The 26,727-nt window shown below is 40.5% G+C and overlaps 1 protein-coding gene across 3 annotated transcripts in view; it reads right to left on the reverse strand.

Annotated features, from left to right (window-relative positions):
• unkl (unk like zinc finger) overlaps positions 1–26,727 on the reverse strand; it is a 137,525-nt gene that overhangs the window by 44,202 nt on the left and 66,596 nt on the right. The window contains exons 3-11 of one of the 3 annotated variants that reach the window (XM_059654002.1): positions 25,805–25,981; positions 22,209–22,342; positions 18,112–18,247; positions 16,666–16,783; positions 14,061–14,145; positions 11,386–11,567; positions 8,055–8,094; positions 7,906–7,979; positions 6,262–6,327 (exon numbers count right to left, since the gene is read on the reverse strand). In XM_059654002.1, the coding sequence (XP_059509985.1) occupies positions 6,262–6,327; positions 7,906–7,979; positions 8,055–8,094; positions 11,386–11,567; positions 14,061–14,145; positions 16,666–16,783; positions 18,112–18,247; positions 22,209–22,342; positions 25,805–25,981 (1,012 nt within the window). Of the gene's footprint in view, positions 1–6,261; positions 6,328–7,905; positions 8,095–11,385; positions 11,568–14,060; positions 14,146–16,665; positions 16,784–18,111; positions 18,248–22,208; positions 22,343–25,804; positions 25,982–26,727 lie in introns of all 3 variants that reach the window. The other 2 variants (XM_059654003.1, XM_059654001.1) reach the window with 2 other exon arrangements.

The following is a 26,727-nucleotide window of genomic DNA, read 5'->3' on the forward strand; positions in this document are numbered from 1 at the left end:
GGGGTGGGGTCATGATCAAGGGGGTGGTAGGAGGTGGTGTCGGAGAGCTGGCATTTGGCCTCGGCGATGTGGAGGTCAGTGCGCCATACTACCACTGCGCCTCACTTGTCTGCAGGTTTGATGGGGAGGTTGGGGTTGGAGCAGAGGGCTGTCCATTCTGTGGGGGTGAGGTTGGAGTGGGTGAGAGGGGTGGAGAGGTTGAGGCGGTTGACGTCTCAACGGCAGTTGGAGATGAAGAGGTCAAGGGAGGGAAGGAGGCCTGGGGGTGGTGTCCAGGAGGAGGGGAGATTTTGCAGCTTGTGAAGTCCACATTGATACCATTGGGCTGCAGGGTTCCCAAGCGGAATGAGTTGCAGTTCTTGGGACCTTCGGGTGGCATCATTGAGGCACTGCGGGAGGCCCACGATGGACATGTCGTCTGAGGAATGGGAGGAGGAGTTAAAATGGTTCACGACTAGGAGGTGCAGTTGTACGTTGCGAATCGAGCGGAGGTGTTCTGCAAAGCGGTCCCCAAGTGTGTTGGAGGCGGGTGAAGGGGTCAGTGGAGGGAGGGTTGGGCTCCCGGTTAAAGTAGTAAGTGTGGAGGCGAAGGCGGCGGAAAAACTGCTCCATGTCCAAACGTGACTGGTATTCGTTGATGTATGGGTGGAGGGGGTCGGCCGAACCCACCACCCAAGCTACTTTTCCATCCCCACCCTTGTCTGCCTTCCGGAGAGACCACTCTCTCCGTGGCCCCCTTGTCCGCTCTACACTCCCCTCCAACCCCATCACACCCGGCACCTTCTCCAGCAATCGCAGGAAGTGCTACACTTGCCCCCACACCTCCTCCCTCACCCCCATCCCAGGCCCCAAGATGACCTTCCATGTCAAGCAGATGTTCACCTGCACATCTGCTCATGTGGTATATTGTATCTATTATACCCAGTGTGGCTTCCTCTACATTGGGGAAACCAAGTGGAGGCTTGGGGACCGCTTTGCAGAACACCTCCGCTCGGTTTGCAACAAACAACTGCACCTCCCAGTCGCGAACCATTTTAACTCCTCCTCCCATTCCTCAGACGACATGTCCATCATGGGCCTCCTGCAGTGCCATAATGATGCCATCCGAAGATTGCAAGAACAGCAACTCATATTCCGCTTGGGAACCCTGCAGCCCAATGGTATCAATGTGGACATCACAAGCTTCAAAATCTCCCCTTCCACCACTGCATCCCAAAACCAGCCTAGTTCTTCCCCTCCCCCCACTGCATCCGCTTCCCTAACCTGTTCTTCCTCTCACCCATCCCTTCCTCCGACCTCAAGCCGCACCTCCCTTTCCTACCTACCACCTCAGCCCACCTCCTTGACCTGTCCGTCTTCCCTGGACTGACCTATCCCCTCCCTACCTCCTCACCTATACTCTCCTCTCTACCTATCTTCTTTCCTCTGCATCTTCGGTCCGCCTCCCCCTATGTCCCTATTTATTCCAGTTCCCTCTCCCCATCCCCCTCTGTGATGAAGGCTCTCAACCCAAAACGTCAGCTTTTGTGCTCCTGAGATGCTGCTTGGCCTGCTGTGTTCATCCAGTTCCACACTTTGTTATCTTGGATTCTCCAGCATCTGCAGTTCCCATTATCACTGAGATAATTCAGCAGTCCCTTGGAGTCCTACTCACAAATTGAAGTTCCTTTTTCAGAAACAGAAGGGGACACTGGCTTTTCAATGGACTGCATTCAGAGCCACATTTTCGGCACCATAAGTATCTCAGTTGTACAAGAGGAAGGAGAAAGGAGGGTAAATAGTGATAGGGAATTCATTAGTTAGATAAGAAGACAGGCATTTATGGCATAGATGTGACTCCAGGATGATACATATCCTCTTCGGTGCCAGAGTCAAGGATGTAACAGAGAGGGAGCAACACATCCTTCTGGGGCAGGTTGAACATTCGCAAATTGTAGTCCACATTAGTACCAATGACTGGGGTTGGGAGGGAGGGAGGGAGATGTAGTCCTATAATCAGGACTTGAGGAACTACGTAACAAAGAAAATCAGCAAACAGGGCCAGATTACTTCCAGTGCTTTGTGCAGAGGTGTACAGAAGGCAATAAATGAAAGCATCTGAATGAGTGATGCAAATATTATATAATAATAATTTGGGACTTTATACAAACACAGACTGGTACAGTGGTAGTGCTAAAGAGGGAGGGGATGGAATGCTTCTAAATTGTCTTCATGAACTTTTCTTGAAGCAGTCTGTAGCCTAGGAAAGATCCATTGACGAACCTAGTCAGTGAAAATTAGTTGGGCCAAGTAAAACAAGTATTATCGAAGGCAAATTCAAGAGATTGTTTATTGTATCAAAGTTTAGGGTGATCATGAAAAGACATTAGGTAACCAAGAGTAAAAATCATCAATTGGGCCGAGCAGACTTTAATGGGGAAAGAACAAAAGGTTATTGGGAGAAAACTGTGACTAAATAGTAGGCGAGCTTCAAAAGAGGAGCTGATCGAGGTACATTCAGAGGTGCATTCTTTGAAAACAGAATGGAGCGCAAATAGATCCAGAGCTCCACAGATTAAAAGAAGAGGAAATAAATTAAAATAAAGAGCACTTATGACCAGTGTCGGGTAGAAAATAGTGAGAACTTAGAGGGGAAAAATGGATGGTGAGATGGGGCCAGAAAACATATTAGAAAAATAAAACATTAAATGAATGATTTGGACGACAGTATAGGAGCATCATTAGCAAGTTTGAAGATGACACTAAAATTGGTGTAAAGTGGACAGTGAGGAAGTTTATCGAAGATCACAAAGAGGTCTTGGTCAAACTGGATCAATTGGCTGAGGATGGCAAATGGAGTTTAATTTGAATAAATGTGAGGTATTGCATTTTGGTAATATAAACAAGGACAGGACTTGTGTATTGTGGGGGGGGGGGGGGGGGGGGGGGGGGGTTGCGGGCGGGGAGGAGAGATAATGGGAACTGCAGATGCTGGAGAATCCAAGATAATAAAATGTGAAGCTGGATGAACACAGCAGGCCAAGCAGCATCTCAGGAGCACAAAGGCTGACGTTTCGGGCCTAGACCCTTCAGAGAGGGGGATGGAGTGAGGATTCTGGAATAAATAGGGAGAGAGGGGGAGGCGGACCGAAGATGGAGGTATTGTGTGCAGTTCTAGTTGCCCTGTTATAGGAAGGACAGTATTAAATTGGAGAGGGTTCAGAAACCATTTAATCAGATGTTGCCGAGAATACAGGGATTGCGGTATAATTATTTACTGGAAAGACTGGACACTTTTGATGGACGATAGGAGGTTAAGGAGTGGTTTTTTAGAGGTTTATAAAACCCCAAGGGACGTAGATAAGGTGAATGACAAATGCCTTTTCTCTAGGGTGGGGAGTTCAAATCTCAGGGACATTTTAAAGCGAGAGCAGAAAGATTTAAAAAGGACATGAGGGGCAACTTTTTTTCCACAAAGAATGGTTTGTGTGTGGAATGAACTGGCAAAGAAAGTGGTAAATGCTTTTACGATGTTTAAAAGATATTTGGACAAGTATATGAATAGGAAAGGTTTGGAGGGATATGGGCCAAACTCAGGCATGTGGGATTAGTTTAGTTTGGCAGCATAGTCAACATTTACCGGTTGGACCAAATGGTCTGCTTCCATGCTGTATGACTCTAAAGAGAATGGTAAAAAAGAGATGATGGCCAACAAGCAAGGGAAATCTCAGTCTTCTCTGGGCAAATAAACAGTAGAAGAGTTGTAAAAGGAAGGATGCCTTTCTGGGAACCAAAAAAGGAGTTACACATGGAAGAGGCTTGACTGAGGTGTTAAATAATTACTTTGCATCTGTCTTCATCTGACTTCACAGTTCAAGCAATGGTGAGAAGCGGTGCCACAAGGGCGGCTGAAAATTGAGTAACAAACGTTGGGATATAGTACCAATACTTGCTGTTAAAATGTCAGGACCAGATGAGATGGATCCAAGGATATTGAAAAACGTGACAGTAGAGATTACAGGGCACTAGGCAAAGTCTTCCAGTCTTTCCCAAATCTAGGGCTGGACAATTTCAGGCATCAACTCTTGTTCAAAAATAAGGCCAGCAATTATACTCCTGTCAGTTTCACATCAGTGATGGAGACATTTCATGAAACAATTGTTTAGGACAGAATTAGTAGTCACAATGAAAAGGTGAGTTCTTTACTAAGAGCAAGTATGGAATTAATGCTTGATTAACTTGTTGGAATTTTTGAAGAGGAAATAGAAAGGGCCATGAGGGTAATGGTGTTAATGTAGTGTACATGGATTGTCAAAAGCCATCAAACAGACATTTAAGAAATTGTAACTCATTGAATAAAAGAATAGTAGCAATGTGGTACTAAACTGCTGAGTAAATCGGTAACAGAGTAATGGACAATGGATATTTTTCAGGCTAAAGACAGGTTTGTGGTCAAGTTTCCAGTTATTCAGTTTTAGGATCCTTGCTTTTCCTGATATAGCAGAAGGGGAAAATTTCAAGGTGTGCAGATGATACAAAGTCTGGAAGCAATACAGGTTGTGAAAACTGTGTTGAACTCAAAGAACACTGACGAATTGGTAGAGTGGATGGACAAGAAAAATGTTCAGATCTGAGAAATGATACAATTTGATACGTAGAAAATAGACAGATAATATAAATTGGTGATACTGAATGACGTGCAAGAACAAAAAGGACCTGGCTGTATGCGTGCACAGAGCATCAAAAATAGCAGGACAGCTGAAGAGAGCTGTAAATAAAGCATTCTATCCTTTAGGTTTACAAATTTAGGGCACAACAGCAAGAAGGTTTTGCTGAATTTATACAAAACATTTGTTATACCTCAACTAGTGTTGTGCACACTTCTGGGTCCCACACCATAGGAAGGATGCAAACACTTTGGAGAGTACAAAAGAAGAGATGTACAAAAATGGTTCCAAAGATGACAATCATTAGTTACATGGACATACTGGAGAGGGTCAGACTGTTCCCACTGGAGACTAGGTGGCTAAGAAGAAATCTAACAGGTGCTATCAAAATCATAAGGGGTCTGGATATAAGATAGGAAGAAACAGTTCCCACCTGTACGAGAATCAACAGCAAGATAAGACAGATCTTAAAAATTTGAAAACAAAGAAAATGTGATGACAGAACTTTATTTTTTCACACAATGAGTGGTTTATTTCAGGAATAAACTGCTTACAAGTGTGGTGGAGGCAGAGTCAATTGAGGTATTCAAGAGGGCATTAGATAAGGACATGGAGAAAAGAGGAAAAAAGACACCGAGCCATATGCTCTTTGGACAGCCATTACCAACATGTGTCAAATGGCCTCCTTCTGTGCCATAACAATTCTGTGATTCAGGAAATAGCCAACCAAGTGTCAATGGGCCACCCAAAACTATTTACTGATCCCTGGGAAAGTGCCTGTTTTTGGATATAAAGATTGAAGCTGGCAAAGAAGTTGTTCACATTTCTATCATTTGCTGATACTCACATGACCTCCATTCAAGGTGAGGTATTGGATTGGTGCAAGCCACATCAGAACAATGAGACAATATGACAGAAATGGGGAGAAACCTAAAAGGGGTTTGTTGAGTGGGGTAAGAAATCAGCATTATTGCTCCCAGAGATCCTCCATAATAAAATTCATATCACCAGATTGATGCAAATTTATGTTTTCTAAACAAAATAATATTTTTGATCAAACTGAATTAGGTAATTCAGGCATAATGATGGGTGTTCTGTTTGTTTAAAAACCTCTACATGAAACAGTGTACTGAACCCACGTCAAATACTCAGGTGACTGCTTACAGTCTTTTAAAGGATGTTAGCACACTGGCAAGATAAGCATTTGTTGCCCATCCCTAATTGCCCATGAGTGGTTTGCTTGTTCATTTCAGAGAGCAGTTAAGTGTTAACCACATTTCTATGGGTCTGAAGTCACATCTCGGCCAGGCCAAGCAAAGGCGACAGGGCTCCTTTTCTAATGGACATTAGTGAAACAGATGCATTTTTACAAAGATGTTTTCAGGACTTGCATGTTTTTTCATTCCAAATTTACTAATGAATTGTATTTAATTTTTACCAGATGCCATGATGGGATCGGAAACAGTGCCCACAGGCCATTAGTATCATTGTCACAATCGACCCCTTAATTAAGCCAGTCATTTTTTTCTAAACCAAGTAGCTAGCTGACAATTTCAAATGAGGCCTAATCTATCAGAGTCATAAAATTCAATTTTAAATTTCACCTCTCACTCACCTGTTTACTATCGTGTTCGTTTAATTTCTGGTTGCTCTCTAGTGTTTGGGTCTTATGTTGCTTTGCCTGCATGTAATCAAACATTTGTAAGCACTTCAGTTGCAATTCAAATACCTCAGCCACTAGAACCACAAAAACATCTTCTTTCATCAGTTTTCAATTCTATCCCCCCAGCCCAGATGGCAAAGGGTGAATGTATTGACCAACAAATATATACACTTGTACTACCTCTGCAAGGGCCATAAACATATTCCTAGACAAACAGCTAGAAGATATCCATGTAGTCATCTCAAACCATAGTAAACAGCAACTGTTACAAAATACTGCACCGATCTTACCATGCCCACTTGCACACGTAACTGAATGCATGGGAAGGCCAAAGAGAAATTGAAAGGAAAAAGACATGGTCCATAATTTCCACTACTGGTAAAAGCATATTTTGGCTCAAACTGCCAGGATAAATAAGTTCATCACTGATACCTAAATTGCTTTTGGCTTTCATCCATATCTTTTGAACAGTCTGATGCAAGCTCTTGCTTTTTGCTGCAAGTTACAATATACAGTCATGTGCTGCCTGATCTGTCACTGTCCGCACAATTCCACCATACCCAAACAAAGCTTACAGCAAATCAATTTCTTAAACATATTCTTCCTCCCTTAGGACACTGACAGAAAATTTACAACACTGGAACATCCCAAGAGACAGCCTGCAGTTTGCCATGGTGACACACTTTGCATTAAAATTATCATAGCATGGAAATACACAGAAGTTGAAGAAAGAAACAGGTCATTCAGTGTAGCCAGTCCATGCTCATGTGATTACGTTCACTAACCCTGCTTCCCACATGCCTCTGGCTTTTTTTCATGAAGCTAATCTGGAACGTTGACAGTTTTTGCCTCAAATCTATAATCCTGGAAGTGAATGCGAGTCACACGAGACACGGAGAACGCGTGCAAGAGACGGAGCTGGAAACAGCCTGTTTTTTAAAAACTACCCACTGCCTTTCCTTCAATATTTGAAATAAGCAATATTACCTCAGTTTCAGTTGTTCTGAAATATGGAAGATGCTGGTTGAATGTACAGTATTAACTAGCTGTGCATTTTCTAAGGGCTAGTTGGACAGCACCAGAGCACACCCCAAATACAAGTCAATTCAATGTTCATATGAGAAACATGCAAGCAGTATGGGAAGACAGTTGTAACCAGCTTTAAAAAAACAACTGAGGAGCAAGAATAAAAGAGCCTTTGTTGTCTTACTGCCTTTGCAAAACGTTCCAAAACAGAATAAACTTCAAAGTATTTTTCTTAATCTTCATTAAATAGCGCTCTGAAAAATCACTCTGGTGCCAGACTTTTTGACCTTCGCTGACTTAGAAAAACAGTTCATTGTCTTGGAATACTTGATTAGCAGACACCTGAGTTCAGGTATCATAGGCATCAGTTACTGAAAGTCGACACCTAAAGCAAACTGGATCCTGACTGTTGCATACAAAAGGTTACACCTACTGGAATTCACAGCATAAAGCACAGGAGGACAACAGATTTTGGTATGCAAGACTGCCAAAACAGAAATAGAAAATGTATATTTAGAAACGAACCAGCCTTTCACCACAATTATAACAACAATTTTGGAAGAGAGTTACCTGATCTTCTCGCTCAAATCCTGGTGCTTTTGGATATGTAGATGTCGGCGATGAAACACTGGACGTCGCAGGATCTGAACATAAACGATCATTAGTGAAATATTTGGGCCTACTTATTGGTCCAATAGGAGACAATGAACTGTTACTACCTGAACTTGAAGTAACTGTTGGGCTGTTAGATGATGAAACCTGACGGGGAAAAAATATTTAGAGAATTAATTCTTACTCTCAAAGAAAAACTACAAGACAACAAAATGACAGTTAATTATAACGGCTTCAGAAATGGGAAAATATTAAATATAAATTTAAATACAAGGCTCATTAAGTAAATCGTGACATTTTGATAGGATAATGAAGGTGGCGGTTGGTATGCTTTCTTTTATTAGTCAGTGCATCAAGAATAGGAGTTGAGAGATCATGTTGCAGCTCTACAGGACAGTGATTAGGCTACTTTTGGAATACCATGTGTAATTCTGGTTTCCGTGTTATCAGAAGGATTCAGAAAAGATTGACAATTATGTTGCCAGGGTTGGAGGATTGAGCTGTAGGGAGAAGCCGAATAGGCTGGGGCTATTTTTCCCTGGAGCTTCAGTTGCTGAGGGGTGACTTTATAGAAGGGCGGTGTGTGATGGAATGAGCTGCCAAAGGAAGCAGAGGAGGCTGGTTCAATTACATCATTTAAAAGGTATCTGGATAGGTATATGAATAGAAAGGGTTTGGAGGGATATAGACTAAATGCTGGCAAATGGGGGTTGATTAATTTGGGATATCTAGTTGGCATAAGCGAGTTGGACCGAAGAGTTCTATATTAAAAACGTGCTACACGTTTCTAGGACTCTAACACCCCAATCTTTCTCATGCTGCGACGTGGTTACGTGGGGTATTTAAGGTTCATTGACCTGGGCTGAATGCACAAAAGCCTGTTCATTCATGGTTGCCAATATCCTTAGTAATAACAAGAGCAGTTTACTCATCAGTTAATCTACATTCTGCTGCAAGGGCATCAATATTGATAGGTCGCAAAAGGAGGAATAGGGCAAATCAGGGACTAAAAATAGGTATTTACGGTTGGAGGCAAGAAGCATAGCTGAGGTGGTAAAATGAATGTGTTTCATCTCTCTATACGTATTGGGCAGACAATGCTCAAGCCATGGGCAATCACTAGAAAGGTTTAAAATTGATATGGTAATAGTATCACGCTGTCAGCACTAAATGTCGATAGGTGCTGAATCCAGATGAGATACATCCAGAAACATTGAAAAAAAAGGAGTGTGGAATCTGGTAATTATCTTTCAAATGCCTCGGGATTGGAGGTGGAGCTAGAGGACAGCAAAATTGCAAATATTACGCACTTGCTCAAAAAAGGTTGTAAAGATTGAGTCAACAATTACAGACCAGTCAGTTCAACTTCAGCAGTGGGAAAATGTCTAAATATAAGTATTCAGAACAGAATGAATAGTCAAATGGAAAAAAACTGGGCTAATTTAGGAGATTGTATGAATTTGTTATTGGGAAATCATATCTAATCAACTTCAGAAAATTTTTTTTTGAAGAGTTAAGAGAGAAGGCTGATTCGGAAAAGGCCATTGCTGAGGCATATTTGGATTTCAGAAAGGCATTTGGTACAGAGTCACATAACAAGCTTGTGAGGCAAGTGACAGGTCACAGAACAAAGTGACAGCAGCAAAGTGGACACAAATTCGGTGAAAACAGACAGCAAAGATTTTATGGTAACAAGATTTAGAGCTGGATGAACACAGCAGACCAAGCAGCAGAGGAGCAGGAAAGCTGACATTTTGGGCCTAGGCCCAGCTTTCCAGCTCCTCTGATGCTGCTTGGCCTGCTGTGTTCATCCAGCTCTATACCTTGTTATCTCAGATTCTCCAGTATTTGCAGTTCCTACTATCTCTAAAGCAAAGACTGTGTGCTGCTTGACCTGGACAAAGTTTTGAAGTGGAGACCTCCAGTGTTATTGGGATCCCTGCTTTTCTTAATATACAAAAATGATATTAACCTGTAGGGGACAAACTCTGTTTGCAGTTGGAAAAAAAATTAGAAATTGTAAACTGAGGAGGACAGTGAAGATGAAGTTCAATGAAGAGAACTGCAAGGTAGTGCAAAGAACATGAAGCAACAGTATAAAAGAAAGAGTATTTTCTAAAAGGTGCACAGGTTGTGAATGTACATGCCTCTTTAAAACTGGCAGGATAGATAGTCAGAGCTGCTAATAAAGCATATGCTTTAAAATACACCAAATTGACCTGGAGGTTGGAAGGAGGTTATGCTGAGCCTATATCAGGCACTGGTTAGATCTCAGCTGGAATAATGTGTATACTTCACAGCATCATAATACAGTAAAAGTGTGAATGCATTGGAATGAGTGTACAAGAGGTTATCAAGAATATCTCCAGAGATGAGACATTTCAGTTATGAGGATACATTGAAGAACATGGGATTACTTTCCTCGGAGAAGTGAAGGCTAAGGGGAGATCTGATACAAGTTTTCAAAATCATAAAGGGTCTGGACAGAGTAGCTGGCAGAAAGCAGTTCCTGCTTGTGAAAGGATCAAGAACCAGAGGATGCAATTTTGCAGTTTTTTTTGCCAAAGATGTAAACATGAGGAGAGAAAAGTACTTTCACACAGGCAGTTTGGAATGAACAACTGGGAGGCAGATTAAATTGAAGCATTCAAAAGGACATTAACTAATCAATGGGAGTCAGTTAGCTCAGTTGGCTAGATGGCTGGTTGCAGAACGACAATGCCAACACCAGGGGTTCGGTTTCCACACCAGCTGAAGATATTACAAGGGACTCTCCTTCTCAACTTCTCCCTTCCATGAGGCGTAGTGATGGTCAGGTTAAACCTTAGCACTCGTGTCTCTCTTATGTGGTAGAACAATGACGGTGTTCCCTTCCCTTTACTGGATGATTATTTGAATAGAAACAACTGATAGTCCTTTGGGAAAAAGGCAGGCATTGGCTCTGTGTAAAATGCTCAAAGAACGAACAGTACATATCGGTCAAATAGTTCATTCTGCACTGTAACGATTCTGTGATTTTCCATTGCATGTCAAAAGTATCATTGGTGCAAATAAAGGGAGGCTGCTTCTTTAAAATTAATATTGCAAAAAAAATGTGCAATTTTGTTTCAAAGGAACTAAAACGAAACTAATTCAACATTCATGCCCAGGTCAAGAAATAAGCGGCAGCATGCTCGTGACCCGCAGCCCATCTATTAATTACAAAGGTGTCTTATGCGTGATTAGATGCATAACGGCAATGATTACATTTCAGTTATTTTGAGGTTGTACTTTAAGTTTTTATAACATTAAAACACCAAGACCAAAATAGGATAAAATGTTATACGAATGAAGAGCTTCAAGTTCTGTCTAAAATAGTCATGATTCATGTTATACATAGCTAAGGAGTTTGATGGCACTGAGATCATAACACATAATGGAGTGAAGAGGTTTACTTACATTTCCTATTTGTCCATTATTGCTGCCTGAGTTAATACTTGAGCCCCAGTCACTTGCAGATCCAATACTTTCTGTAGAATAAAGCCTAGCACTTTGCTTGGACTGAGCACCTGCTGCGGCACCTGCCTGCATCATGGAAGCTACCTGATTCATAATTTGGACTTCCTCAGTAGAAGGGATTCCTACAAAAAAAAAGAAAACTTGAATTCACAATAGAAACTTCATGCTACACTTTATTTAGGAGCTCCTGTTAATTAGAAAACAAATAATAACCTGTTAGTTAAGAGTTATTAATTTGGATTAAATGGCACAAATATAAAGTTGGGTGTCAAAATGGCAGGCTGCACATGTGTAAACGAGCCTAATGTTGCAGGTTACTGGCTATAGCCATCCCTACATCAGAATGACTTTGGATGCTTGGTCACGTTAATACATTTCATGAGCAATAACGTGACACCAGCAGCGTGTGTGCATTTTTGTGGCTGGAAGTTATCCAGACTCGCTCTGCTTCATCGAACACCTGAGTGCTGATTCAGCAGAAGACTATTCTTCCAGTGGGAAGGCAGCAGGGATCTATTGCTTGCCAGTGACATAGCATAGCCAAGTAAAGTTTCTGTGCCTGCATGCTCTTTGCACTAATTAGAGGTAGTGCGTCTACAAAATGCAGCGGTAGTAATTTCAAGGATCTAGAAACAACCTAAAACTCAAATTATGGCTAATTGAAGGACTCCACTTTATAAACCTCAACTATATGCTCATCACTACAAATCAGTTGCAGAAAATTGTTGACTGCTTTGCCATTGGGACAAGTTTAAGCAATGGCAATTGTACTTTAAAGGACGTTGAACAAATATTCTTACATAAAGATTAAATTTCTATGACATTTTACATAACAAAATGCCTCAACACATTTCACAGGAACATTTTAAAACGAATTGACACTGGGCCACTTAACAAGACCGAAACTAATTCTGATAAACAAACGCTTCATCCATGAATTTAAGGAATGCAACGAGCAAATATGAGAGTCAGTGACATGTCGGGAAGATATTCCAGAGTTTAAGAGCTGGGGAATTGAATTTACACCACAAGAGGAATCATCAAAATCAAGGATCCTCAATAAGCTAGAATTAGAGTGCAGATGTCTTGGAGGGGTTTATACCTGAAGCTGATTGCTGAGATGCAAAGGCCATGGGCCTGAAAACAAGTGCAGAATTTTGAAAATCAGGATATTGAAATCAACATCAGTCAGCAGCTCGAAGAGGGGGCTTTTTGCAAGTCAAGACAGAGGCTAATTTTTGGATAATCTTACATTTACCAAAGTTTGAATGAGGGAAGCTGGCTAGAAATGTGTTGGAGCTGTTAAACTTACAAATCACAAAGGCATGGATGCAAGTTTCAACAGTAGATGAGCTCAGGCAGAAGCAAAATCAGGCAATACTAGGTGGTGGAAATAGGCAGCCTGAATGAAGACACAAATGTGTGGGTGGAATTGCACCCAGAGGTCATACTTGACACCACAGTTTTGAACAGACAAGTGTAGTCTTAGACAGTTCCCATGGAGTGAAATAGAGTAAGTGGCAAGAGAACAGTTTGTATTATGTGCTGAAGACGATGACTTCAGTCTTCCCAATGCTTAAAATAAAAGGAAAGGAAATATCTGATCGAATCCTAGATTTGACCAAGCAGTTATTTTAGCAAAAGTGAAGAGACAGAGAAGGGTTGGAGAGGGAGAGCCACAGTAAAGACAGATACCAAATTATTGAATTCCTCCTGAAAATCAAAGAACATTTATGGGGACTCTTGTGGCACAGTGGTATTGTCCTTACTGTTGAACAGAGACACCTGCATTCAAGTCCCACGTGTTCTAGAAGTGTCATAATATGTCTGAACAAATTGAAATATATCTTGGTCCTATCTTCAGAAAGCTCAAATTTGTGAAGTACAGCTTTTAGCTAATCATGCAAGATGCCTTGTTTTAACCCTGCAATTCCAAATGCAGTAGAATTTAGTTTCAAATTATTGAATTCAAAAACTGATGCTGGACATGTGAAATTCAAAATGCGTCTACAACCATCTTACTTGTTCTTCTTTGAAAGAAAAGTGTCATGTTAGTTACCCTTCAACGACCAGTCCTTGACAAATTTATTTAAGGAAAACTAATAGATGGTCATCAGTACTTCAGCAATACCTTGTTCAAAAAAATATACTTTGAAAGTGGGACGGTTCAGTTTGAAAGATCTTACATTAAGCACCTCAACTGAATATGGCTTTTAAACCCATGAAATATTGCATTTTACGACTTTCTTCTCTTGAAGATCAGACAATAGGAAACAGGCAGACAGGCAGTTTGAATAGTGAGGAGGATGCGTGGTTGGAAATGTATCTTGAGGTTACGTGTAACACCAAGGTTGTGAACAGACAAGTTTCTTACGGAAAACAATAAAGATGGAATAAAGTCCAAACAAATTTGAAAGGGAGGGAAAATAGCAGACAAATGTTACAAACATCATTTGGCAGAAAACAATGAAAATGCCTCCTCTGTGTTTTCTACATTCCTGATCAAAAATAGTTCTGAATCAACATGAACTCTGTAGCCATTAACAACTACAAACCCATGGCAGAACAAAAACCTCAAATTGGAACAATATGAGAAACGATGAATGGCAACATACGTTCAACGTGTGCAAATGCACAGAAAGGCCCTCGAGGGCAGTATCCTGTCTGCCGCATATCATTGCATTTTGTAGACTTGTAGATCTAGAAAGGAAGAAAAAGATTTATGACAAGAAAAATCCTTTATCTCATCTACACGCTTAATTTATGATATAAACTGTGTTGAACAATTTCAACCTTCTTTGGAATGGCCTTGAATTTTCCAAACCGACCTGAAAATTTCTAATACTTCATAGAAACAGAATATAGGAGTAGCTCTTCAAGCCTCCTCTGAGCTTATGCTACCATTCATTACAATAGCTGATCTTACAACTCATAGCCTGTTCACACTTTTCACACTATTTCATTTAAACCTTTAACCTCAAGTGCTAAATTCAACTACTTCTTGAAATCAAAATGTTTTGGTCTTGGTTGCTTTGTGGTAGCAAATTCCTTAGCATCACTGTTCACTACATGAAGGAATTCCTCCACACTTCAATCCTAAATGGTTTACCCCATATTCTTCAACTCTGGCCCCAACCCCCCAATTCTGCTTCGAATCAAAAATGTTCAACCTTGCATTTAGATATGTTCATAACTTCACTCCCGCCGTGTTGCTTTAAATGTTTTGTAACCCTTAAATTCCCCCATCACTCTCCAGCCTCTGTGTATCACAATTACACTTAAATCAATTTTTTACTTTTGTGCATGCGTGAAAATGTGCGATGTACACAGACAGAGATAGTAGGGACTGCCAATGCTGGAGGAAAACGTCAACATTCCTGCTCTTCTGATGTACACAGGCAATTATGTGTAAGTGCACCTAATCTGATATTTAGTACATTAGCTCCTCTACCACATCATAGGCCGAATAAAGAGAGTTCAGTACATTTTTTTGAAAACAAATTTCAAATTCAAGGAGGTCTCATAACATATACAGAGTCAGGAAATAATTTGACTAATAGCTGGTATTGGCAGCCAAGTCACAGGACACAAGTTTGACCAATGTGGAAACAGCAGAATGCTAAATAATCTTTCCCAACTATATCTAACTTCTATGCTCATTTTAAAAAAAAGGATAGATTAAAAGTTGACCAAAAAATACCAAGAGTCCTTCATTACTCCAAGGGTTCTTGCTGTCCTTCAGTTTTAATGTCACAACTACATTTCTGGATGTGCACACAACAGTTATATTTCTGTCACATCCATTTTAGTACCCAGAGTTAAACATCTTACACCCTTATAATGGTATAAATTCAAAGAAGCAACAAAATCCATGAAGAATTACTGTACATGATCCAACTTTGGGCCAGAGTGCAGGAGCAGAAGGATTGACAATACTACTGATTCTTGTTCCTGAAACAATTTCTCTCAACTCTCACAGCAGCAACTTCACACCTACAATCCTCACGTCATGACTAAGCAATCTGTGTCCATTTTTAAGATGCCCAGAGCAGGGTGCACATATTTTGAAAGTATACGGTGTGCAGGAAATCTCCAAGTCTTGGCTTGCACTGTACAGAATTTATTTAGCAGACAAAATAAATTAAGGTGACAAGCATAAACACTAGCATTGGACCTTGCTCACATTTGTCCAAGAACAATTGGATTCAACAATCAGAGGAAATGTAGTTAATTGGTCAACTCAAAGGCAACTAGTATATTACTTTGCAATTCCTATTGGATCTAAAGAAAAGGGAGAGACTGCACATTTATTTTGCTCCTTTCAGATTTTCTGGAGATCCCAGTGCGGGTAACAAATTACTTCTGAAATGCAGTCACCATTTTTTTTTATATATGGGGGAGAAAAGGGACAGCCAATTTGAAATCAGCAAGATTCCACAAACAGTGAAATGATGAACAATGATCTTTTGTTTTGATGACTGTGACAGATGACTGACAGAAGATGATGAGCCAAAGCAGAAAATCCATCTGTTCAGAGACTGTGCTGTTGCATGTTTTGCATTGCCTTTTACTTTTGGAGGGGGGAACAACTTGTTCTATTCTAGAAAGCCTGACAACAAAGGTTAGCACTGGAGCTAATTTACACAATTTTATAGGCTTTTATTGGCTGAAATATCCATACAGAACATGCATCTCCTAAGCCAAACGCAGCTTCAATATGTTCCTGTTTATAATTCTTCTAAATGGCAACAAATCAGTTCCCAGTTAATGCTTACTACCCGTATGCAATTAACAGAACAAGTGTCTCATCTGAGGCCCCTGTGGCAATGCAGGACTCCATGAAGTTAAATAGGAAAGTAGTTCTACCTGCAGGCTGGTTAGTTCAGTTGGCTAGCTGGCTCTAGCGTGTGTTTAAGAATAAAACCAACAGCACAAGCTTGATTCCTGACCTAGCTTGAGACACGAGACCCGACTCCTCACTAAGCCCAAGAGATGGAAGGCATTGGTAAACCATCACTGACAAAAGAAAAAACTGCCAAGGAAACAGATCAGGATGAAGCATCAGCAGACAGTAAGCCAAAGATGAGTGAATAAATACAGAAGAATGGTGTTACCATGACTAGAAAACTGTACCGAAGTTATCTCACATCCATATGTGAATTCATCACCTTAAATCAGATGGGTGTACGTCTAATCAAATTACACATTTTACAGACTTGCCTCTGGGTGAAACTGTTGCTCAGTGCGGGAGTGACAGTACTGGCAGTTATCTCCACTCTCACATTTCGTTGGCTCTCCCCATTCATCCCCATGTTTGACATTAGGACATGGAGTAGACCTACAAATGAAACCAAGGAAGAAATTACATCAGAGATAATGGGAACTGCAGATGCTGGAGAATCTGAGATAACAAAGTGTGGAGCTGGATGAACACAGCAGGCCAAGCAGCATCTTAGGAGCGCAAAAGCTGACATTTGAAGGGTCTAGGCCTGAAATGTCAGCTTTTGTGCTCCTAAGATGCTGCTTGGCATGCTGTGTGTTTATCCAGCTCCACACTTTGTTATCAGGGAAGAAATTATTCTGTGGTATAGAGTAATTCAATCCATCCTGAAGCGGGATAGTAGACATTGCCATTTATGCACATGCACAACTTTCAGCGTATTAATATATTCCTCACTATTCAATGAGGCACTGTAAATAAATCCAATACCTTATGCAGAAATACATTTGGAGGAACTCGTTAACACACCAACATCTAGCACACTTTCTATTAGTTTAATGTCACCACTCATTAGTGACTGTAGTGTGCTGGAAATTAACCCCACTATTCCTGAACGTGTTATAAACGTGAAATGATTTAATGAAACCATCTAAAGTCCTCATTTTATCTGACTAATGAGCCCAGGTTAAAACATTCATCAGGCTTCTGCACTCAAGAAAGAAAAGCTATTTATTGCAAACAGAACATCTTTAAATAATGGCAGAAAAGAAACTAATTACTAGCTTATAACTTACTAGAATGGTGAAGTTCACTATGAGACTGGTTTCCCATTCAACAGAGTTTAAAAATCACTACTTTAACACATCAATTGACAAAAATTTCTTACGTTCATGCCCAGGAAATGATTTTGAAAGTTGCAGAGGATACCTCTGAGCAGTCCGTGAATATGATAATTCAATTAAAACGGAAACCTTCAGGAATAGGCAGTAAAGACATTCCCAATCAACAATCTTATTATCAAGCTCCCTGCCTGGTTACTCAGAACATACAGTTGTGCTTTACTTTCATACAGAGAAAAACTTCAAAATCTAAAAACAAAAACACACAACACGCGCATTAGGTATTCCAAATGGTTATATTGACTTTTTCTTGGCAGGGAGTGGTAAGGGGTTAAAAACCAAAAAAAAAACTGCAGATGCTGTAAATCAGAAATAAAAACAAAGTTGCTCGAAAAGTTCAGCAGGTCTGGCAGCATCTGTGAGGAAAAAAAAAATCTGAGTTAACATTTCAGGTCCGGATTCTGAGGATGGGTCACCAGACCCAAAACTTTAACTGATTTTTTTTCTTCACAGATGCTGCCAGTGGTCAGGGGTTAATGGTCAGGCCCAAGTTAACGATACAAACAAACAAACATTCTGCCTGCAAGAATCAAGTAGATTCTTTACCTGTATTTAAATTTTCGAGGGTTCCTTCTTCTGTCCCGGCTGTTATGATAATGAGGGCAGGCATAGCCTTGCCGACAGAGTCTAGGTGGCTTATTACACTGTTCGGTCTTATAATTTGCAAGTACAAAGTTTGTTTCTGTAAGATAAATACATTTTGTCAAGACTAACAAGTCCAAAAAATATCTGTGAAGTGCTTTCTGCACTCTTGAAAACTGAGTTTTTTGGGAACATAAACTTAAAATCTACAACATTCACTCCATACCTATGCATGAACCCACTCAGTATCTCTTATTCAAATATTAATGGCTCTGCATTAAAGCCTTTAGTCTCCACTTAAATACACTCCAACTCGAGCCAAACATCAATATAAAAGTCGCACTGTGATTCTTTTCATCAGCTATTTTGACAGCTAAACCTTCTGCCAAGAAACCACAGAACACAAAAATGTAATTCCGTAATGTTTACTTTAACAGAAAATGCAAGTGTCAGAAACCTTACCAATTTATAAGTTTTAAATTGCAAGAATAAAACTATGTAGTACACAGATCTCACTCTGTTGGGACAAGATGCCTGCAAATTTTTTAAAAAGGTAACCTTTTGTATCTTAAAGCTTAGTATTTTTATGATCTTCATAAATGCTGCGAGAAGGAAGTTCATCTGGACGTTTTATTAACATCTCCATCAACAACTAGAATAGTAGTAAAGTTATCAGGAGCTTTTTGATCTATACAAACTACAACACAAATCCTTACTGTAAAAATAACAATCCGAAATTACATATTTTGTGAATTACAAAAGAGAAACAAACATATTAAGCGAGCAAGATCCTTAATTGCTCCATTAAATTAAAAATGATGAAAAGGAAAGCACAAGAGTTACTCTCCAAACGTTAGTTTTTGAATTTTCATGGTTTTCAAGATCCTGCCAGAGCCTCACCCCTCCATGCCTCTCACCTCCATCAGCCAAATAAGAATGAGAAAACTTCCTCGAATTCTGGCATTTTCTATCAATCCTTAATTTTAAATTGGTGCACTGTTGACGATAGTACTTTCAATTGTCTTGACCCTAACTCTCATTTTTTTTGAAATTAATTAAGTCTCTGTTTTCCGCTCTTCCTTCTATGACTCTGCTTGAAACCTCCCACTTTAACTTTTATGGCTAGATTTGGGTTTATTTCATCGTTTTCCTGGGAAGTGGCCTGGAACATATTTACTACTGTACATGAAGTTATTGTAAAATCTCAACCTATTGTCAAGACGTAAATGGTGAGAAAGCTGGAGAGCAAGCCACAGATTAACAAAAAAAATCACATTCAAGGATGCATAGGAAGGACAGATTGATCCATTCCTCAGCAAAAGGAGATTTTGCTCTGTTCATTCATTATGTAACACACAAGTACCAAGGCAACAGTGCTTCACTTTCCACCGTTTGTTATATTAGGGTTCACATTCTTGTTGTGGAATTTTAAACACACTTCTTTACGCATTTATGATTTTGACACCAGGGCAGCGCAGAATGTAATGTAAATCCAGGCAGCTAGAGTCCCAGAATCTCATATTGGCAATAAGAAAGTGTGCCTAAATCTTCAATAAAGCAGAATTTTAAGTGGATCTTGATTAAGCGAATACTATAACACAAATCAGTGTCTTACAGTGAGCTCTAACATTGATTTGTTTTCAAATTAAATGGCAGTCCAGTTCAGGATTGCATGGAGATACTGATTGAACAATTTCAATTGGAAATGTGTACTTTTATACGCGATATAGCAAAGACTATACTTTACTTTCCATTCAGTACATTGCAAATAGAAAATGCTATTTACACTATACCATCACATAACAACCACCCCCTGTTTTAGGCCTACAACGTTCATAATTCCATCTCCAAGAGGGCAGCAACCTTCTCCACACTCCATCAATTCTAATAACAAAGAATTCATCCACAAACATTTATCAAAGAAAAATCTCATGAAAAGCTCACAACTCCACTGGATTGGGGAGTGGGGGGTGGAAGGAGAAGAGAGAGCGCGCGCGCGCGAGGAAGAGAGAGAGAGCGCGCGAGAGAGACAGAGCGCGAGAGAAAGAGAGAGATATCGGGGGAACCAGAGAGTGTACGAGGATCAGAATAGGAGGTGGGGTAGGTGAAAGTGCAACAGAACGCCAGTATAAAAGACAGAGCCCAAAGAACAGGAGAAGCACCAACTCTGGGCTTGAGCCAAATATGGTATCTTCCTGCTGGAAAAGCTCAGCAGGTCTGGCAACATCTGTGGCAAGAAATCAAAATTAACATTTCTGATCCAGTAACCCTTCCTCAGACCCGCCGAGCTTTTCTAGCAGTTTGAGTTTTTGTTTCCAATTTCCTACATTCACAGTTCTTTCAGTTCCTATGGGATCTTCCCAGGCCGCAGGGTTTACGTTCATCTATTCCTCTGTTCCTCTATTCATTATTGTACGTTAATAATGGAAGCATCTCTACTGGACTCACCTATCCAGCAGATGGCAGTGTTTACTGGTTGCACTGTTTACTGACAGACGGCACTGATTAAAAAATAATACAGCCACAAAATATTTCTTAATCAACCTCAACAATCTTTGAAAGGAGTGAGGCCACAATATTTCATCCATAAATGATTTAATTATGGCGTGAACTCCCAAATTAACTCATACCAAAGCAAAGTATTGCAGATGCTGCAAATCTGAAATAAAATCAGACAATGCTACAGACACTCAGCATTTGATGGCATCTGGAGGAATAAAAACGCAAATTACATAATCTGCTTACTTTAACTATATTTTCTTTGCCTCACCAACTATTCCTCTTCCACCTCCTCAAAGTGACCACATTTTACTGCATTATTCCACTAGCTCCCTTGGCTATCTCCCATATGTGGACACTGTTCACTTGTATGCTTCAATATTTGACTGTAGCACTCTTCAACAGCAGGAATAGCACAGCATAGCCTCATTCTTTCATGACTCAACATCCAAACATGCTTGTTCTTCCACTAAGAGGTAACAGGGAGGTAGAGCCGGCCTGCGCTCTACAACCCACATTGTCCCAGCAGCGATGAAGACAATCCTGCACACAACTGAAATCAAAAAATGGCTCAAGTATACTAGAAGCATCTTTACCTCTGGGCCAGGATGTCCTACCTGCTCCTGAGATTTATTAATGGTCTCAACTACATTTTGTTCAGCTTTGAGACATCAGAATAGCTCCAATTATTCAACTCATCTTGTGTGAATACCTACCGTATAGGTTCTAAGAAGATCAATGAAGTGACAATCCCCAATCTTGTATTAATTAATGCTAGAGTTATTCAGTCAATGGGGAATTAATTCTTGTCATCATTTTAAGATCAACAACTATTCTTCATTAAAGTTAATTGCCTTTCAGTACAGCTCCAAGAGAACTTTAAAAAAAGCATCTGTTATAATCAGTGATTTGTCTAACGATTGAAGCATGTTGTAAGGTATTTTGATATTTGTCCATTTCAGATATGCTCCAAGACATTATTAATGTATCTTTTATTCCTACTTGTTGAATAGATGCTATCATTAGTGGCGAGGACCAATACACCAATTTCAGGACCAGGTAGAAACACAGAAATTAGAGGACATCAGGACAAAGGGAGAAGAATTTTGACTGAAAAACAGGACTCCTGGGTGTTTCTTTTAAAATAAAGATATATTTTGATCTGAATAGGGAAACACACACTCATACACATACAGCACTGAGGTAGTGGCTCACCACATGACCTTCTTCATCTATATACATGAATCAGGTGTGGCAATCTGACAGCTTCACAGTCAGTCTTAGTGATTGTTATATACAAGCTCTCAAATTGTAATAGGATTTTAACTCAAACTTTGGGTTATTTATGCATAAGCAAATTGTACACGAGTTTAAAAGAAGTTTTAATGTGTTTGAAAGCTACACAAATAGAAGATATATGGTGCTATCGTACAAAGAGCTGAGATGATTACATGATGCTACTGAATTAACTCAGAAAACAAAATTGTACCTAGAGATTAAAACAAGTTTGAAATGACACTTCATAAATACTGCCAAGTTAAGTGGGTCATCACATTCCTTACCCTGCCATCTTGCATCTTCAGACAGTGTTTTCTCTATCATGGCTTGACTAGCCAGCACACCTGGTTGTAGATCAGGAAGGCCCTCTCCTGCCCCAAGTTGACCATTTTGCAATGCTTCCTGTGCCTGGAGTTCCCTATATTAAAAAAACAGTACTTTAAATTATTGGGTATTGAATTTTAAGATGGTATGCTCAAATGGATACAAGACTTAACTCATTTGGGACATACCTGGTCTATGTGGAAATTCTTGAAGAGCAGGCAGGGTGGGGGTGGGATGGGATGGAAGTACTAACATTATGAACTTGGATGAAGGCAAATTACAGAAAAAACATCCAGACTGGATGCCTTTAGGTATTTTCCCCCTGGGACGTGTGCACGTGCATCAGCGTGAGTTTGTGTACTAGCGTGCATGGTAGGGGCTGAATGCTACAACAGCAACGGGAATATCGGTTCTTCCAAATGGATTCACAAGTAACAAGGGGGAAATTAAAGCATCAGGAAAAATGCCCATTATAGATCCTTCGATTGAACGATTAAACCAACATCATTGTAGGGGTTTCTCAGATGTACAAAAATTATCATAACTTTGAGATGTGTCTGATAAACAAGCTCGAATATACAAATATTTCGATCTAGTGATTATTACTGCACAACTTGTAGCCATTCACGACAATCACAAACACATTAATAACCACAACAACACATATTCGGGTACACAATATAAAAAAAGCAAATAAAAACTATAATCCATATTTTAGCAATAATTATTAATACTATAAAGCTGCAATCAACCAACATACATTGCAGCGAGTGCTGGTCGTCCTTGGGGCATAGTTTTAAAATTAAGAGTTGCAGTTTTAGGGTGTTACAGGATTGAAAGACTGAAACTCAGCTCCACAAGGGTCGGAGGTGCCGTCATTAAACAGTTTTCAGACATAGGTGGATATACTGTCGTGAGACAAGGGAATCAAAGATTAGTGTTGGGGGGGGGGGGGGGGGGGCGCAGGGTTTGATAGGAATGCAGAATTTAAAATACAAGATCAGTCATGATCTTACTGAATAGCAGAGCTGGTTCAAGGAGGAAAAGGTCATACAGCACGGCAACAGACCCTTCACTCCAACTCTTCTGCACTGACCACACACCCCAACCTGACCTTGTCCCATTTCCCAGCATTTGGCCCATATCCCTCTAAACCCTTCCTATTCATATACCCATTCAGATGCCTTTTAAATGTTGTATTTGTACCTACCTCCACCACTTTCTCTTGCCCCTCATTCCATACGTGCGCTACCATCTGTGGAAAAATTGTCTGAAAAATTACCCCTCGGGTCCTTTTTAAATCTTTCCCTTCTCACCTTAAACCTATGCCCTCTAATTTTGGACACCCCACCCTAGGAAAGAGACCTTGACTATTCATCCTATCTATGGCCTTTATGATTTTATAGATGTCCTACAGGAAGGATCTTGTGAAACTAGAAAAGGCTCATAAAAGATTCATGAAGATGCTGCCAGGGTTGGAGGATCTGAGTTATTGGGAGAGACTTCATACTGTGGGGCTATTTTCCCTGGAACATTGGAGGCTAAGGGGTGAACTTATAAAAATCATGAGGGGCATGGATAGGGTAACTACGCAAGATCTTTTCCCTGGAGTGGAGCAGTCCAAAACTGAAGAGCACAGGTAACAGGGGAAAAACATAAAAAGGGGCCTATGAAGCAACTTTTTTTACAAGTGGTGCACGTATGGAATGAGCTGCCAGAAGAAATGGTAAAGGCTGGTACGATTACAACATTTAAAAGGCATCTGGTTGGGTATAGGAATAGGAAGGGTTTAAGAGGGATATTGGCCAAATACTGGCCAAGAGGACTAGACTTATATAGGATATCTGGTCAGGATGGATCAGTTGGACTGAAGGGCATGTTTCCACGCTGTATAGCTCTATGACTCTAAGGTCACCGCTCAGCCTGACGCTCCACAGAGAAAAGCCCCAGCCTATTATATCTCAAACCCTCCAAGCCCAGTAACATCTTTGTACGTCTTCTCTGTGCCCTTTTGAATTTAACAACCTCTTTACTGTAGAAGGATGACCAGAATTGTGCGCATTATTCTGAAAGTGGCCTCATCATGTTCTGAACAGCTGCAACATGACCTTCTAACTCCTACACTCAATGCACAAAACAATGAAGGCAAACATGCCAAAAATCATCTTCACCACCCTGTCTACCTGTGACTCCACTTTCAAGGAACGAGGCACCTGCAGCCCTCAGTCTCTTTGTTTGGCAACGTTCCCTAGGGCCCTACCATTAATTGCATAAGTAATACCCTGATTTGCCCTACCAAAAAGGCAACACCTCACATTTATCTAAATTAAGCTCCATCTGCCACTCCCTGGTTCTTGATACATCTGATCAAGGTCCTGTTGTACTCTGAGGCAACCTTCTTTACTGTCACTTTTTGTGTCATGTGCAAACTTACTAACCATACCTCCTATATTCCAATCCAAATCATTTATATAAAAATGACAAAAAGCAGTGGATCCAGCACCAATTCTTGTGGCATATCACTGGTCACACATCACAAGTCCAAAAGACAACCCTCTACCATCACCCTCTGTCTACTACCTTCAAGCCAATTCTGCATCCAATTAGCTCGCTCCCCCTGGATTTCACATGGCCTAAACCTTTCTATTCAGTCTACCATGTGGCACCTTGTCAAACGCTTTACTGAAATGGTTTACTTTTGTGATAACAAGGTGTACAGCTGGATGAACACAGCAGGCCAAGCAGCATCAGAGGAGCAGGAAGGCTGACATTTCGGGCCTAGACCCAATTTCCTGCTCGGCCTGCTGTGTTCCTCCAGCTCTACACCTTGTAATCTCAGATTCGCCAGCATCTGCAGTTCTACTATCATCTCTGGTTTACTTCTGTTCCTGTTTCATATGTTAATATGGGATCCAGCCCACCACTAAATTCAATGGCATTAGAATGCAAAGAATTCACTGGAGATAAACAAGAAATCTGCAATGGCATTCATGAGCGTAGTGTAGTTTTAATGTCACTGGATGAATAATCCAGAGGCCCGTGCAAATGTTCCAAGGACATGTGCTCAAATCCCACTGTAACACCTGTTATAACATAACTTAATTTTAAAAATCTAAAACTTAAAGCCAGTCTCAACAATGGTGATCATTGAAACTAATTATAGTTGTCATAAAAAAACCTGATTCTTTAAATTCCTTTCAGCTAAGTACCCTGCCAGCCTTATCTGGCTTAGCCTACATGCAATTTGGATCCAGAGCTGATCTTGAAACTGTCCTCTGAAGTGACCTAACATGCCACTCGGTTCAAGGTAATTAGGGATGAATAACAAATGTTGGCCTTACCAAATGACACTAACATTCCTTTAAAGAACAGGTGGTTTAAAGAAAGAGTGCACGATATGGCTAAAATCTGAATGAATTTTATTTGCAAAATGTGTGGCCATAGACAAGTGGAACCTGCTCGACAATATATTTTCAGACAATATATTACAAGCAGCACAAGTATAAGAGCTAACAAGTAGCCTGAATATCATGATAATGGCAAAAACTAAGAGTACCTTATATCATATACTGGAGGGCGTAGATCATGTGGACCATGAGCAAATGCACAGTGAAGTCCATTTTTCACACAGTGCCCACGAGCATCTGTTTCATGGATGCATGTACCAGTCTTATAGTAGCGTAGATGATATTTTCTTTCTGTGTCTCCAGTCGTTCGATGGAGATACGGACAACTATAAAAGAAATAGTTGGTTTACATTATCTGCAATTCTTCCACACCTGTTCTTTACAAATTTTAAACACTGCATAGAAATTATGACATACCGAGATAAATTGGATCCTTTTTTCCCCTGACAAATCAAAATGACAGAGACCCCAGTTTCCAACATTATTTATGAGGAAGGACAGTTTCATGTTCATGTACGACTGTATCAAAAATTCATGATCTCAGTTGCTTGGATGTTTAAAGTTTAAGAACAGCATAAAACATCTAAAAACGGGTAAGCATGCCACTGAGGCTTTATAAGGCTCTAGTTAGGCCCCATTAAGAATACGGTGTCCAATTTTGGGCCCCACACCTCAGGAAAGATATACTAGCCGTGGAGCGTGTCCAGCGGGGATTCACACGGATGATCCCTGGAATGGTAGGTTTAACGTATGATGAACAGCTAAGGATCCTGGGACTGTACTCATTAGAGTTTAGAAGGTTGAGGGGGAGATCTAATAGAAACTTACAAGATAACGTACGGTTTAGATGGGGTGGACACTAGGAAGTTGTTTCCGTTAGGCAGGGAGACTAGGACCCGTGGGCACAGCCTTAGAATTAGAGGGGGTAAATTTAAAACTGAAATGAGACGACATTTCTTCAGCCAGAGTGGTGGGCTTGTGGAATTCATTGCCGCAGAGTGCAGTTGAGGCCGCGACGTTGGATGCCTTCAAGGCAGAGATCGACAAATTCTTGATCTCAAAAGGAATCAAG

The sequence above is a fragment of the Stegostoma tigrinum genome, chromosome 23 (genome assembly GCF_030684315.1).
Source record: "Stegostoma tigrinum isolate sSteTig4 chromosome 23, sSteTig4.hap1, whole genome shotgun sequence".
Classification (NCBI taxonomy): Eukaryota; Metazoa; Chordata; class Chondrichthyes; order Orectolobiformes; family Stegostomatidae; genus Stegostoma; species Stegostoma tigrinum.